General features: G+C 43.4%; 1 protein-coding gene across 1 annotated transcript; it reads right to left on the reverse strand.

Moving 5' to 3' along the window:
- Positions 1-575: 575 nt before the first annotated feature.
- LOC114052720 (zinc finger protein 557-like) lies at positions 576-14,130 on the reverse strand. The gene is made up of 4 exons (XM_027875442.1): positions 13,642-14,130; positions 8,441-8,567; positions 7,879-7,974; positions 576-2,903 (listed from the first exon to the last, which is right to left on the reverse strand). Exons 1-4 carry the CDS (start codon positions 14,128-14,130, stop codon positions 1,840-1,842), a joined length of 1,776 nt encoding a protein of 591 aa, XP_027731243.1. The 3' UTR covers positions 576-1,839.
- Positions 14,131-15,413: the final 1,283 nt, after the last annotated feature.

Consider the following 15,413-nt stretch of genomic DNA (forward strand, 5'->3'; position numbering starts at 1 on the left):
ATCCTATGACCTTGACTCAACCTCATTCACCACCCTTGTTACTATGCTCTCGACACTTCTACCTTATCAACGTCTTTCTTAAACTGTGGTGCCCTAAACATACTACCATAGTACTCCAGGTAAGGTCTGATGAAGGTAAAGTATAGGACAATAGACTTCTTATTCGTGGAATGTTTTTTTTTTTTTTTGGTGAGGCGATCAGGGTTAAGTGACTTGCCCTGGGTCACACAGCTAGTAAGTATTAAGTGTCTGAGGCTGGATTTGAACTCAGGTCCTCCTGACTCCAAGGTCAGAGCTCTATTCACTGTGCCACCTAGCTATCCCTGAAGTTAAACTTCTTAATGCAGTCTGAGATTGCATTAGACTTTTTGACTGTCACAACACAATAGTGACACATATTGAGCTTGAAGTCCACTGACACTTTCAGATCTTAAACTGCTACGTATCCCTATTCCTGAACTTGTGAAGTCAATTTTTGTTTTACCCTAAAGGGTAAAACACTACATATATCTCTACTGAATCAATCACAACCCAAAGAGCAGTCATTAAATGTTCAATGTCATCTTGGGGTAAAGTATTCTGTAAAGTATCCCTAGGATGAATGCTTGGCTTTGTGCAATTCAACATTTATTCATTCAACAAATGGTTCTTAAGAGTTGATGCAGGGTTGGTGCAAGGGATAGACTCAAAATTATAGTCCTTACCCTCAGTGAATTTACATTTTATTTTTATCAATGACTTGGAGAAAGGCATAGATGGCATCTTTATCAAATTTGCAGATGATATCAATCTGGGAGGGACAGTTACCACATTTGATGATTTGATTTGAATTTTAAAAGATCTCGACAGACTAACACATCAAGTTGAATCTAAAAAGATGGGAATTAAATGTATGAGTATATACACACAAATAAATTTTACACTCAGAAGTGAAAAAATCAACTTCACAATTAAAAGATGAGGAAAGTATGTTTAAAATCAGGTTTGTTATTGGATTTGTATTGCAGAAAAAAGGAGATCTGTGGATTTTAATGGTCTGCAGGTCCAATGGGCCAACAGTTTGCTATGACAACCAAAACAGCTAATGCTACTGTATGCCGAAATAAGACAGACAGCTTCCATGAAAAAGGAGGCCATAGTTCCATTGAATTCTGGAGTGCTGAGACTACATCTCGAATATTGTGTTAGTTCTAAGTATCATGCTTTAAAAAAAAACACATCAACAATATTTTACATATATGTTACATATATAACCATTGCCTTTTGTTTTCCAGAATATCTCATTTTGATGCCTCTGTACTCTCCCCCCTGAGCTACTCCAAAGAGGAATGGGCTGCCTGAGGAAGGAGTGGTTTACCCTTTATGAAACATCTTCAAGTAAAAGCTGAATGATTAGTTCATGGGTGTGTGTGGTAGTCAGATTCTTTTTAAAGTATGGGTTACGTTAAATAGCTACTGAGGCCATTTCCAATTCTGAAATGCTTTGTGGACTAAGTATGAATTGCTGCTGAAGACCAGCCTGTACTCTGCATTCAAAGGTTTTCTCTCCAATATGAATTCTGAGGTCAGCATGGTGCAATGAAAAGAAAACTAGATTTGGCTCAGATCTCAGTTCCAATCCTTTATCTGCTACTTACTACCTGAGTGACATTGAGGAGCTCAGTTTGCTTCCAGCCCATTTACCCCATCAGCTGTCAGACTCAAGGAACTAGAATACATTTCAAAAGTCACTTCCAACTCCAAACCCTCTCATTCTATGATTAAGCATTCAGTGATTTTTTTTCACTTTTGGTAAAAACTCTCCCATTCTCATTACTTCGAAAGTGTCTGCATGAACCGTCAAGATAAATAAAGAATATCTTGTGGCTGAAGTCTTTCAACATTCATTGTACTAAAAGGATTTTCTCCAATATGAATTCTCTGATGTACAGCAAGGTGTCCAGTCTTTCTGAAGGCTCTACCACATTCATTACATTTATAGGGTTTTTCTCCAGTATGAATTCTCTGATGTACAGTAAGGTGTCCTTTCTGCCTGAAAGCTCTCCCACATTCATTACATTTATAGGATTTCTCTCCAGTATGAATTTTCTGATGTATTGTAAGGTAACTTCTCTGGCTGAAAGCTTTTCCACATTCATTACACTTATAGGATTTCTCTCCAGTATGAATTTTATGATGTTTATTAAGGCTTCCCCTCTGGCTGAAGGCTTTCCCACATTCGTTACATTTGTAGGATTTCTCTCCAGTATGAATTTTATAATGTTTATTAAGGTTTCCTCTGTCAATGAAACCTTTCCCACATTCATCACATTTGAAGGATTTCTCTCCAGTATGAATTTTCTGATGTATATTAAAGCTTCCCCTCTGACTGAAGGCTTTCCCACATTCATCACATTTGAAGGATTTCTCTCCAGTATGCATTGTCTGATGTACAGTAAGGTGTCCCTTCTGGCTGAAGGCTTTCCCACATACATTACATTTATATGATTTCTCCCCAGTATGAATTTTCTGATGAATAGTAAGGTATCCTCTGTCTCTGAAAGCTTTTCCACATTCATTACATTTATAGGATTTCTCCCCAGTATGATTTCTTTTATGTTTAGTAAGGTTTCCTTTTTGGCTGAAGGCTTTCCCACATTCAGTACATATATATGGTTTTAACCCAGTATGAATCCGTTGATGTACAGTAAGGCTTGAGTTGGAGTTGAAGGCTTTTTCACATTCATTACATTTATAGAGTTTCTTTCCAATATGAATTTTCTGATACCCACTAAGGTATCTGTTCTGTCTTAAGGCTTCAACACATTCCTTATTATTCACTATAAGTCTTTTCTTTAATGAAATATAATTACACTGCTTTGGAGTGGAATCCTTGCTTTTACCCCTATTCTGACAAAGGCGACCTGAAAGAAACACAATAATGTCAATATTACAGTTTGTTTGAACTATAATAAAAGATTCTTTATAATAAGTTATGAAGTATTTGTACTTTATCAACAAAAATGAAAATGAATGACTAGAACAAAGACTGATAACAGGAAACTAAAGCCTCATGTATAAGATACGATAAACTTACCTGTTCAGTACTAAAGGGATTGTTTCATAGTACTTAAAGCATCTCATCATGCCATTACAGATTTATTGCAGGTAAACTGGGGGAAATGTCTAAATTTTCAGAAAAGGAAAACGGGTTGTTTCTGAAAATGACAGACTGCTAATCCTAACAGTGATCTCTTGACAAAAGACAAAAACAAAACTGAAACAAAACCCAAGTTCAACTCGCTAATTTTGAGTGCTTAAAAAAAAAGAAAGCAACAAAATCCAAAATTCAGGGGGAAAAGTGAAGAAATTATGCAAAGCTAACCTACTTTTTATATCCATAAGATTTTGGGGTTGGTTAGTGAGTTAGTAATTAAATTTCAGCAAGTTTTTGATGTCAGAGTTAAGACAAGATGGTCAAGATGTCTTGAGAAGTATGGGCTTGATAACAGAAGAGCTAAGAAGACTTAAAAGTTGTTTGAATAATCTCAATCAAAGTAGGTTAACTGATTTAGTTGATATGTTGACTTGTGTTACTAAATAGCTTTTTAAAAAGCTTCATTTAAGATGCCAACAGGACATAAAGTCTAAAATGTCTGACAGCCAGTTGATGATGCAGCCTAACTCTAAATGCTCAGGAAACAAACTAGGGCTAGATAAACTGATCAGGGAGATTGGGGAATAATTCACAAAGAGATCTTAATGTAAATTGAAACTATAGGAGCTAAGATCACTAAACAAGAAAGTATAGAAGAAAAAGGGAAAAGGGCTCAGGACAGAACTTTGGAGGATAGTAGGATTGACCTATTTGAAGCCCAGCAAAGAAAACTGAGGAGTAGTTACAAAGATAGGAGAAGTACTTGGAGAAGGTAGTACAACAAAAACTGGAGGAATGAGTATTTAAGAAGAGAGGGTTGTCAGTGTCAAATGTTAACAGAATTTATGTCTTTATCCTTATAAGGATATCGATGAAGAGAAGGCCCTTAGACTTGTCCATTAAGAAATCACTGATAACTTGAGTCCAGAGGGGATGAGGATGAGTCAGTCACTTATTAAGCGTTTATTGTCTACTCTGTGCCAGGCACTGTACTAAGCCCTGGGGATTCAAAAAGAGGCAAAAAAATAGTCCCTGCTCTCAACCTTATGGGGGAGACGACAAGCAAACAACAATGTATGATCAAGCTATACACAGGATAAATAGAAAATAACTGAAAGAGTAAAGACCCAAGAGGGGATGGGGTAGGTTCCCTGTAGAAGGTAAGATTTTAGCTGGAGGAAAATGCCTGGAGCTGAGAGATGGGAGTGTCTTGTTCACGGAACAACCAGGAGGCCAATGTTACTGGATTTTATAGAACTTGTTCAGGAGTAAGGTGTAAGAAGACTGGAAAGGTTGGTGGGTGGCTAGGTTATAAAGAGCTTTGAACACAAAGCAGAGGATTTTATATTTGATCCTGGAAGTGATAGAGAACTACTTGTGTTTACTGAGTAGAGAGGGCGACATGTTTGGAAAGTGGCATATTCTAGAGATGTTGCAAAGCTGAAATCAACTGACCTTGGCAATAGACTGGATGGAGGGGAGGGGGTAAAAAGACAGTGAGGAGTCCAGGATGACTCATAGGTTTCAAGAATACAAGGATGGTGATACCCTCAACAGTAATAGTAAAGGTAGGAAGGGGAGGGTTTAGGGGGAAAGACAGTGAATTCTGTTTTGGACACATTGAGTATAACATGTCTACAATGGAAAATGCAAGACCGGAGGTTAGTAGAGAGGCTGAGGCAGGATAGGTAGATTTGAGAATGATCAGCATAAAGATGATGCTGATGAGCTTACTAAGTGAAGTAGTATAGAGGGAGAAGAGAAGGAGGCCCAGGACAAAATCCTGAGGGACATCTGTGGTTAGACGGTGTGATTTAGAGGAGGAGCCAGCAAAGAAGACAGAGAATGAGCAGTCAGACAGGTAGAAGGAGAACCAGAAGAGAGAAAACCCAGAGAGAAGAGAGCATTAAGGAGGAGAGAGTAATGGACAGTGTCAAAGTCTGCAGAGTTGAGGAAAATGAGTTTTGAGAAAAGGCTGTTGGTTTTGCAACCTAAGAGATCACTAGTAACTTAAAGCAGTTTTGTTGGAATGGTAAGGTCAGAAGCATAATAATAATAGCATTTATATAGTGCCAGGTACTGTGCCAAGTACGTTACAAACATTTTCTCATCTGATCCTCACAACCACCCTTGGAGGTGGGTGCTATTATTATCCCCATTTTACAGTCAAGGAAAGTGAGACAAACATAGGTAAAGTGACTTATCCTGGGTCACACAGTTACACGTCTGAGGCTGGATTTAAACTTAGGTCTTCCTGATTCCAGGTCTAATGCTCTATCCCCTGTGCCACCCAGTTTCCACTAGCTGGAATGCTTAGGAAGACTAATTAGGAGCCATGTTCAGTAACTCAGGTATGTGGCGATGCTGATCTAAACTCTGATCCCAAATTGCCCTCTCTGGTCCCTCCAGGGCTTCCGATATTTCTCTTTATACCTCCTCTCCTCCCTCTACACTACTTCACTTGGCATATCTCCTTCTGAAAGGTATATTTTTGTATACAGCCAAAAAGGGAAGTGCTTTTGCTTGCCTATGCATGTTTGTTACAAGGAATTTATTTTTCTTTTGTTTTTTTTTTTCCAGTAGGACAGAGGATGAGGCGGGGAGAAAACAGATTTCCATCAATTAAAAATACACTTTACAAAGCAGCTATGTGGCACAGTGGATAGAGTTCTAGTCTTGGAGTCAGGAGGACCTGAGTTCAAATCCAGCCCTGGGCAAGTCATTTAGCCCCAACTGCCTCACCAAAAAAAAAAAAAAAAAAAAAAAAAACCACTTTAAAAAATAGAGAAGGTGTGTGTGGGGGGGTGCTACAGATATGGAATGTGGTATGCACTTTTAGAAGTGGTTACCAGGGGCAGTTAGGTAGCACAGTGGATAGACCACTGGCCCTGGAGTCAGGAGGACCTGAGTTCAAATCTGGTCTCAGACACATAACACTCACTAGCTGTGTGACCCTGGGCAAGTCACTTAACCCTGATTGCCAACCCCCCTAAAAAAAAACAAAAACACAAGAATAACAGAAGTTACCATTATTAGTTTTGCTTAACTGCTTTACTTTGTTACAAGAGAGCTCTCACAGAGTGGGGATAATATGAAATGTAATTTGTAATGTAAAAACAGAACATGGGGCAGCTAGGTGGTGCAGTGGATAGAGCACCAGCCCTGGATTCAGGAGGACTTGAGTTCAGATCCGGCCTCAGACACATAACACTTACTAGCTGTGTGACCCTAGGCAAGTCACTTAACCCTGTTGCCAAACCAAAACAAAAAAAAAATAAAAACAGAACATGTAAAAACTACCCAAGGTTGATAGACTACTCAGAAACCCCAGATTTCAATATCTTGCACATTTTCTTCAAAGAGAGCTGGAAATGCTGGACATGGAAAGCCCTGAACAGTTCCACACTTAGAGATCTATGATTACACTGGTTATTACTCATACTGCTCCTTTCACCAGGCAAAGGACACAAGCCCTCTCTAACTCAGTGTTCAAGATTTGGTAAGACTGACCCATTTATCACCATGCTGTGGGTGAGTACAGATGAGCTGCTCTTACCTCACCTAAGCTGGTCTTTAGACAAGGGACCTAGGAATTATCAGAGGCTACCCTCTGCTGTCACAGTGCCTAGAATTCAGAACCCAATGAGGCAAACAGAACTCTGGTGCAGCACTAAACACCTCCAAAAAACTGCTGGAAAAAATCTTGTTAGAAAAGACATGTCCAGGCATCCAGGAAAGAGAGACTATCAGACTGTCAGACAACTCCAAATCCTTGCACCTGCACATCATGAATATTTTCTTCAAGAGAATGTGACTATCCTACAGGATCCTTTCGCTCTCCACCGCAAGGGCCTAGCACAGAGCAGGCATTCAAAAGCTTGCTGACTGAGGGACACATCACTCCACAGCTAATACACACGTTTTTGGAAGAGCATAAACCACCGAGAGGGTTTGGGAAAGGCCTCACACACAAGGCTGTCACTGAGCTTAGACATGACAGACAGCACTTACTTCGAAGGCCAGAGGGGAAGAGAGCGTGCACTCTAAACATGGAGGTTGGCCTGAGCCACTCTCTTCATTTTACAGATCAGGACAAGGAAGTTCAGGGAAGGATGCCAAGAGCCAAGCCAATGATAGTACCAGAGCCCAAAGCTCCCAAATCCTAGGGCCGTGTTCTTTCTACTCTGCCAGCCATCTGATCTCAACATCTAATTCTGGGCAATAAAATAAAAAGTTTTAACCTCGGCAATGCCACTCGGCTCTTCTTACTCTTCTAATTTTCTCATTCATGACGTAGTAAAGTGTGATATTTCTGAGGACAAGGTAATTGCTCTATTGGACGTGGGGCACAGGCAACCTGGGTTCAAAGCATGGTTCTGCTCCTTCAGGACGGCACAACCCTGCCTCAGTCGCTTTAGCCCTCTCTCTCTCATAGCTCTGGAGCCGGAAAGGGCCTCAGAGGTCCTCCAGGTCAACATTTTCCTTTGACAAAGCATGAAGTTGCATCTCCAAGGTCAAGAGTTTGAACTAGATGGTTCTTTAGGTCATTTCCAAACCTGTCATTTAACTGAATAGGAGGGAAAAAACCGATGAATGACTAAGATAGAATTTACATGGGACAGTCTCAGGCCATTTAACCCTACAGCCCCGCTCCCACCCCCGCTCCAGGAACTGTGAATAAGAACAGCTTGCTCTCCTCCAGCTTCTCTGCTACAGCCAGCAGGCACTCATATCTCACTCACCTGGAAAGGGCCTTCTGGAAACTCTTCTCCCAAGCATCCAATGTGCACCTCCTCTTTCTAACTTGGAGATCACTTTTGGTTTGGAAATTGGAAACCCTGCTCAGGAAAAGAAATGGGAAACTTTTGGGTACAAGGAATCACTTCAGAATCCAATCCTAATCTCTTTACTTTCAGAGAAAGAAGGGAATCCCAGGAAAGCCCAGGAGTGGTCACAAAGCACCTCTGAAGGACTCTCTGTAGAGGTCCACAAAACCAAGGAGTCTGGCTCCGAAACAAAATGAATTCACTTGACCCAATCCATGACTAATATTGGACTTTGTGCTTTGGGAGGTAGCAGCTTCAGGAACAGGGCAATGATGCTACAGATTTCCACTGTACAAAGTAGGCCCTTTCCAGTGGGAACAGAAACACTTCGTCTCTTAACCATTAGGAATAACTTCACATTCAATTGATCCTTGAATATCCTGTCATATCAAGAGTAAAACTGGTAAATGTTTTCAGTTATGCCAGCTAAAAGCTCAGAGGCATCTGCAAAAAGTCCTTCGGGGAGAACCGTCCTTACCCAGCGAGACGAGGTTCTTATAGTTCTCAAGCATCACGTCTCTGTAGAGATCTCTCTGAGCAGAATCCAGATGCTCCCATTCCGCCCTGGTGAAGTCCACAGCGACATCTTTGAAGGTCACTGATGGCTGAAATACCAAAAATATGCCTGCTCACTCAGGGCAGGGACCTGTCATTGCATGAACTGCGACCGCACACGAAACTCACAGGTTTTTTCAGGGGTGATTCTCACAGTTTTTAGGATGTAGAACATCTCAGGACAAACACCTGAGGGTTCATTAGAAAGCAGACTTTTTTTTTGTGAACATGGTCAATTTGGGAATTTGTTTTGCTTGACTGGAAAGCAAGGAAATTGTTTTTCTCCCTTTTAGTGCTGGGAGGAGGAGACATTGAAAGGAGAGAACATGTTTTTGTTCATGGAAAATAGCTTTAATTCAAAAAAAAGAAAAGTTTCTGGCTTGGTTAGAGTATCTAACCCCACTGAAAGGTAAACTTGTCTACCACGCAGTAGGTGCTTAACAAATTCCTGTTAGTGGGTTCACTTTTTCTTTCTCGTTAGGCAATGGGGTTGACTTGCCCAGGGTCACAGAGCTAGTAAGTGATATGTGTCTGAGGCCGGATTTGAACTCAGGTCCTCTTGAATCTGGGGCTGGTGCTTTATCCACTGCGCCACCTAGCTGCCCCAGTAGATTCATTTTTTGAAAGCTGTATGGTGCAACAGAGGTTAGTAGGGCCCTGAATGGCAAGTGAAAGTGCAGGGAACAGAACAATGGAATGCTCTCTGCACGAGGTAAAAGATGAGAAACCTGACACCAGGGTGAGGAGAGGAGACTGGTACAACCATCTAGGGGGTGAAAATATGGTCCAGCCCCAGGGCAGGAATGCCAACAGTGCAAATTCCCTAGCAGCAATGTATACCTGCTTCACCCAGCCCATTGACAGTAGAGCCTGGAATTTCTACAGTGCTCTGGCTTACAAAGCAGAGTATCTGGTGAGCTAGGCGGCATAAGGAATTACTACCCCACTATACAGGGCAACTGACTCAGGAAGGAAGGTGACCAACCCAACATCACATTATAAATGGTGGAATTAGAGTTAAAATTTCTACTGCACTATGGTGTGCCTATATCACGCAAGACTCTTCCATAACACGAGCCACCCAGCCATACAGCTGCTCCTTGCACCCAATGGTGCAGTGGACAGAGCAACTGGGACTGGAGTCAGGAAGACCTGAGTTCAAATCCAACCTCAGATACTTAGTATGTCACCTAACCTCTATCTCAGTTTTCTGATCTGCAAAATGTGGATATCATGTACCTTACAAGGTTGTTGAGAATATCAAATTAGCACAGTACCTGGTACATAGCAGGTGCTATATAAATGCTATTTCCTTTTCCCTTTCTTCCCCATCTCCCCACCTATCTCACATTGCCTACATGCCTTCCTCCCACTATTTCCTCCCTTACCCTATCTTACATTTAGAGATGACCCTTCTTCTCTCTGAGGCAAACTCCTCTACCTGCACAGATGATTTATCTTGTCTCTTCCAAGGGACTACATTCTCTGTCACCCCTCCTTTTTCACTCATCTTCAATCTTTTCTTGTCTACTGGTTGCTCTTCCAAAGCCTACAAACACACCCATCTCTCCTCTAATCACTTGACCCATCCTTTCTCTTGTGACTGAATTCTTCAAGAAGGCTGAGGTTGTCTAAGAGAGGTATCTCCACTTCTCTCCCTTACCTTCTTTCAAGTCTCATCATTTAGCTGAAATGGCTCTCTCTAAAATTAACAATCTTAGTTGCCAAACTCAAAGGCCTTTTTTCAATTCTCCTAGGCTTCTCTGCAGGATTTGACAATGTCAATCATCCCATGACCTGGAAGCTCTCTTCTTTCTAGGTTTTTGGGATACTACCATGGAGGAAACATACAAACGCAGAGTGCAGTGATTCTGGGGGAAGATATTAGGCTCAGGGGTCAAAGAAATGCAGCCTGAGGGTTGTGTGAATAAGGACTCTCAATCTGATTCCATCTCAAAGGGAGGCCCCTCCAGTATCTTATACCTCCAGTCTCACCTAGACATTCTGATAAGTTTAACTAGAGATCTACCCCACCAAGAGGGCCCGACTCTTTGTGATCGCATTGGGGCTCTTCTTGGTCAAGATACTGGCAAGGTTTGCCAATTTCCTTCTCCAGCTCATTTTACAGACAAGGAAATGAAAGCAAGCAGTTAAATGACTTGCTCAGGATCACACATTTAGTGCCTGAGGCTGGATTTGAACTCTTGAAGATGAGTCTTCCCGGCTGCAGGTCCAGCACTCTATCCACCACACCACCTAAGCCACCCAAGATTAGCCCAAAGTTAAGCCATTTCCCCCCTTCAAGCTCCCAAGTCACCTGACGACCTGTCTCAAACTCTAAAATAAGGAAAATGGCTCAGCAGTCTCACTTTTTGCTGCCTTACACTTGCCTGACACTATTTTCTCATGGCTTTCCTGCCTACCTGACCACTCCTCAGTCTCCTCTGCTGGATCTTCTTTATTTTTAATTTGTTTTCAATAACAGATATCTACTTTTCCTCTCCCACCTCCCTGAATAAGAAAGAAAAACAAAGCCCTAGTAACAAACATTCAGTCAAGCCAAACAAAATTTCCTGGATTTGTTTACTTTCCACAAGACAGCTAATATTTTGATGAGACTTTTTTTACATAACTCCAATTATATTCCCCCTCCTAAGTCTACTACTTTAAAAATAGATATTAGTGTCTTGATTAAATCACTGTTTTCCAGGGCTGAATTTTTATGGCTGCATTGCGCTCTTGACTTTGAATCTTCTCTCAGGTCACACCTAATGACCTGGGCAGATGGGCTAAAACGAATTGAGGGTAACCCACAGGCCTCAAACCTGTTGATGAGTAAGGGGTATGTCTCCCCCAAGTATGTGAACACTGCCCCCTGGCAGAACAGGTGGATGAGAACAATTTGCTCAAACGGCCATGAAGGCAGCTGAAGCAGCCGAGACATCAAAGATGCCGAGGTCACCCCGAATTTTGTCTTGCCACTGGACTTGGATGACTCAGGAAGAGAAAGTGAGGCTGACCACTTTGTGCAACTCCGCCTCACTCAAATCCACTTCATGAGCGAGTCAAGACATCACCCTGTAATGTCAATGGCTCTCTTCAAAAACGAAGGACAAACAACTAACCATGGGTGTACTCCAAGGTTCGGTCCTAGGACCTCTACCCTTTTCTCTATATACAATTTCACTTGGTGATCTCATCAGCTCCCATGACTCAATTATTACCTCTATGCAGATGACACTAAATCTTAATTTATCCAGCCCTAACAGCTCTCCTGACTTCCAGACTACAGTCTCCAACTACATACTGGACATTTTAGATTGGATGTCCTATAGACATCTTAAACTCAATATATCTGCAATATAACTCATTGTCTTTCTCCCCCAATTCCTTTCCCTTTCCCATTGTTGTCAAGGGCATAATTATCCTTCCAGTAACACAGGTCCAAAACCTAGGTGTCATCCCTGATGTCTCACTTTTTCTTCTCACCCTCAGAGCCAATCTGTTGACAAGTCCTGTGGATTCTAATTTCATTTCTTCCAAATATACTCCCTTCTCTGTACAGAGCAGAGTGCAGGCCCTCATTACCTCACACCTGTACTATTGCTATAACTTGCAAGCTGGTCTTCCTCCACTCCTTCTTTCCATCCTTCCTTCTTTCAACTGTCAAATTTACTTTCCTCAAGGGCAGATGTGACCTTCACACTCATACACAATCAATAAACTCCAGTGGTCCCCTATCACCTCCCATGTCAAGTATAAAATCCTGTTTGTTTATTAAGCCCTTCATAACCTAGCCACTTCCTACCTTTCCAGTCTTCTTATACCTCCTGCCCCTCCATGTCCTCTTTGATGCTGTGATACAGGCCTCCTAGCAGTTCCTTGCACAGGACCCTCCATCTCCTGACTTCAGGCATTGTCATTAGCTGTTTCCAAGCCTGGAATGCTCCACTCCTGACTCCCTTCAAGTCACAGATGAAGTCCCATCTTCTGCAAGACGCTCTTCTCAAGCTTCTTTTATCTTATCTCCCCTCTGAGACTAGCCCCCAATTTATTGTCTATAACTTATTTGACACAGCTGTTTGCATGTTGCCTTCTCCATTAAAATGTGAGTTCCTTGAGGGTAGACACTGGATTTTTTTTTCTTTCTGGTCTTTGTTTTCCCAGCACTTAGCTCAGTCCTTGGCATAAAAATAGGTGCTTAATAAAAGCTAGTAGTTGACTGATTCTCATTTTCGACTTTGTGACTTCCTTCAGGTCTCAACTAAAATCCCACCTTTTGCAAGAAGCTGTTCCCTGTTCTCCTTAATGTTACTGCCTTCCCTGGGAGACTATCCCCCAGTATATCCAGCACACGGCCTGTCTGAGCATAACCGTTTCTACGTCCTCTCCTTTGTTAAGACTGTGCATTCCTTCAGAACAAGGCCTTTTTTTTGTCTTTCCTTCTATCCCCATTGCTTGCATACTGCCTGCCAAACAGGAGGCCATTATTAAATGCTGGTTGATTTGAGTTGACCTCTGAACTTCTTTTTCACATTTTAATGTTACCACTTCAATTTAAAAGTATGTAGATAGGACCTCACCTACTCACACTTGTGGGGATCCATCACGTCATGAGCCTTCCCATTCTAGACTCATCCCAACGTAAGTCCTACAGGTGACTACCATAATCGGACCGCTGGGCCAGGCCACATTAATTCCCAGGTTTATCGTGAAATAGTTCACAGGTTCACAGATCTGAGCCCGGGAGCACGTTGGGATCATTTGCTTCAATTTCCCTTCCTTCTCCTGCACCCCATCCCTCAACCACAGACCGGCCACACAAGGAGGGAAGGTAAGAAAGTTCATTCCAATATTAGCAAAAGGACTGGACTCGAACCTACATCTTCAGACACCAAATCCAGCTCTGCTGTTCCCCCTGCTCCAGGTCACTTTTCCATTGCCTTGGGATGACTGAATGAGCGAATGCATGAAACAGGGAGCGAATGCACGGGGCAACAATGAAATACAGAATGAATGCACCGGGCAACCGCCACCGCCAAGGAGTGAAGGTCCAGAGGAATGAATGAGCAAACTCCGGGGGAATGAACAGGCCGCACCACGCCCTTCCCCCGCCCCCCTCACCTGGCAGGCCGGGGCTGGTCGGGCCCCACCGGGGAGGCTCCTCAGGGCCACCTCGCCCTCGCCCGGGGCCCGCGCCCCGAGCCGCCCCGGCCCCTCCGCCGCCCCCAGCCCCGGGGGACGCCCGGCCCCCCACGTCCCCGCGCGCTCCCCCCAGGGCTCCGAGTCCGGCCGGGCACAGGGCTGCGCCGCCATCCCGAGCAGGAGGGCCCGGAGGGCGGCGGGGAGGGGACGGGGCTCTGCGGGAGAGGGCGAGCCCAGAGCCGGAGGTGCGGAGGCCGCCAAACAAAATGCACCGAGGCTTCCGCCCCGTTTCCGGCCCGGAGAGGACACTTCCGGCGGCGCATGCTCAATTCGGTCTATTAACTTTTCTAAGGGAAAGCTTCCGGGACCAGACCCCTGCGCCCTCTGGGAAATGTAGTCGAGGAGGGGAGGGGGGGCTAAGGACGCTCTCTGCGCATGCCCAGGATAACTACCGCCCAGGAATATCATCCTCTTCTTTCTAGGTGGTCGCAGCCTTTCCGTTTATAAATGCTCCCAAATCATTCCCTGAATAACACATTCATTTTGTATTAGAATGTCAAAATGCACAAAATTCACGATAGATACATGAGACACGTGCAAGCAGTTGCTTCGGCAGGCCTAGAGCCGGGGTCATTGGCGTGAGCTAGAGGTTGGTCAGAGGCGGTTGGGCGAAGGTGGCATTTGGGGCAGCGTCTTAAAATGGGTCGGATGTCCACGAGCGGGGACGGGAATAGCAGAACGAGTGAGGGCACTGGGAGAAGCGTGAGCAAAGGCGTCCCAGTGCCTCTGGATTCTGTGGGCGGGCTCGCGCACGGCCCGAGGTGCAGGAGCTCAGCGGTATCCCCCTACCTGGCTCACCTGCAGCATCCCTTCCCTGGCCGTAGAGCGCAGCGACGCCACTGCGCAGGCGCCGTGGGCTGACCTGAGCGGGGAGGACTTCTCCCTCCCCTCCCCCCCAAGCCAAAGCTTGCAGAATTTAGTTGCGACATCAAACTTTAACTTAGGTTAGTGATGAGAGAATTTTTTGCTTAGCTTTGTTAATTCTTTTTATTTATGAGGAGATTTTTCTGTCACCAGCTATATAGCGTTAATGTTAATGGTTAGCCTGCAAATTCCAGTTAGATTCCCTAATGTTTTTCTGATTGGTTTGAGGACCAATGACGTCATGAGGGTGATGACTTGTTATTTTCCCTACAGACAAGTGATTAATGATTTTGCCCAGAAAAGGAAGGAATGATGGAAGAAAAAAAGGAGGTAATAATTAAGCACAAATTTAATAGGTAACAGTGCCTAACATTGTGCTAAGCATTCTACAATATTAACTCATTCGATCCTTGTAACAACTTTCTGAGGGAGATGCTACGGCTATGCTAATTTTACAAATGAGGATACAAATAAAGGGGCAGAGAACAAGGATGAGACTACCTCAGGGTCACAGGGATGGCAAATGTCTGAGACCTGGATTGTTCTCTTACTCCCAATGAAGTAAGTGGCTGCAAACCTCTGGAGAGCAGCACAGGGGTGTCTTGGTTAGGGTAATAAAATCTTACAACTTTCAGCCTCTGCTTCAGGACAGTCTTCCCTTGATTCCCAATGTCTTACATTCTAAGTAGAACTAACAGATTGTAATGCCAATACATATTTAGAATACTGATGTGGGGGCAAAGAGTGCCCTAGGATTAAAAATAATATTAAGGATTACTTTCCCAGGCCCCTGAGGTGGTTTGAGGCTCATTCTGTAGCCCATCCTG

The sequence above is a fragment of the Vombatus ursinus genome, unplaced genomic scaffold (assembly GCF_900497805.2).
Source record: "Vombatus ursinus unplaced genomic scaffold, bare-nosed wombat genome assembly UNPS02003778.1, whole genome shotgun sequence".
NCBI lineage: Eukaryota > Metazoa > Chordata > Mammalia > Diprotodontia > Vombatidae > Vombatus > Vombatus ursinus.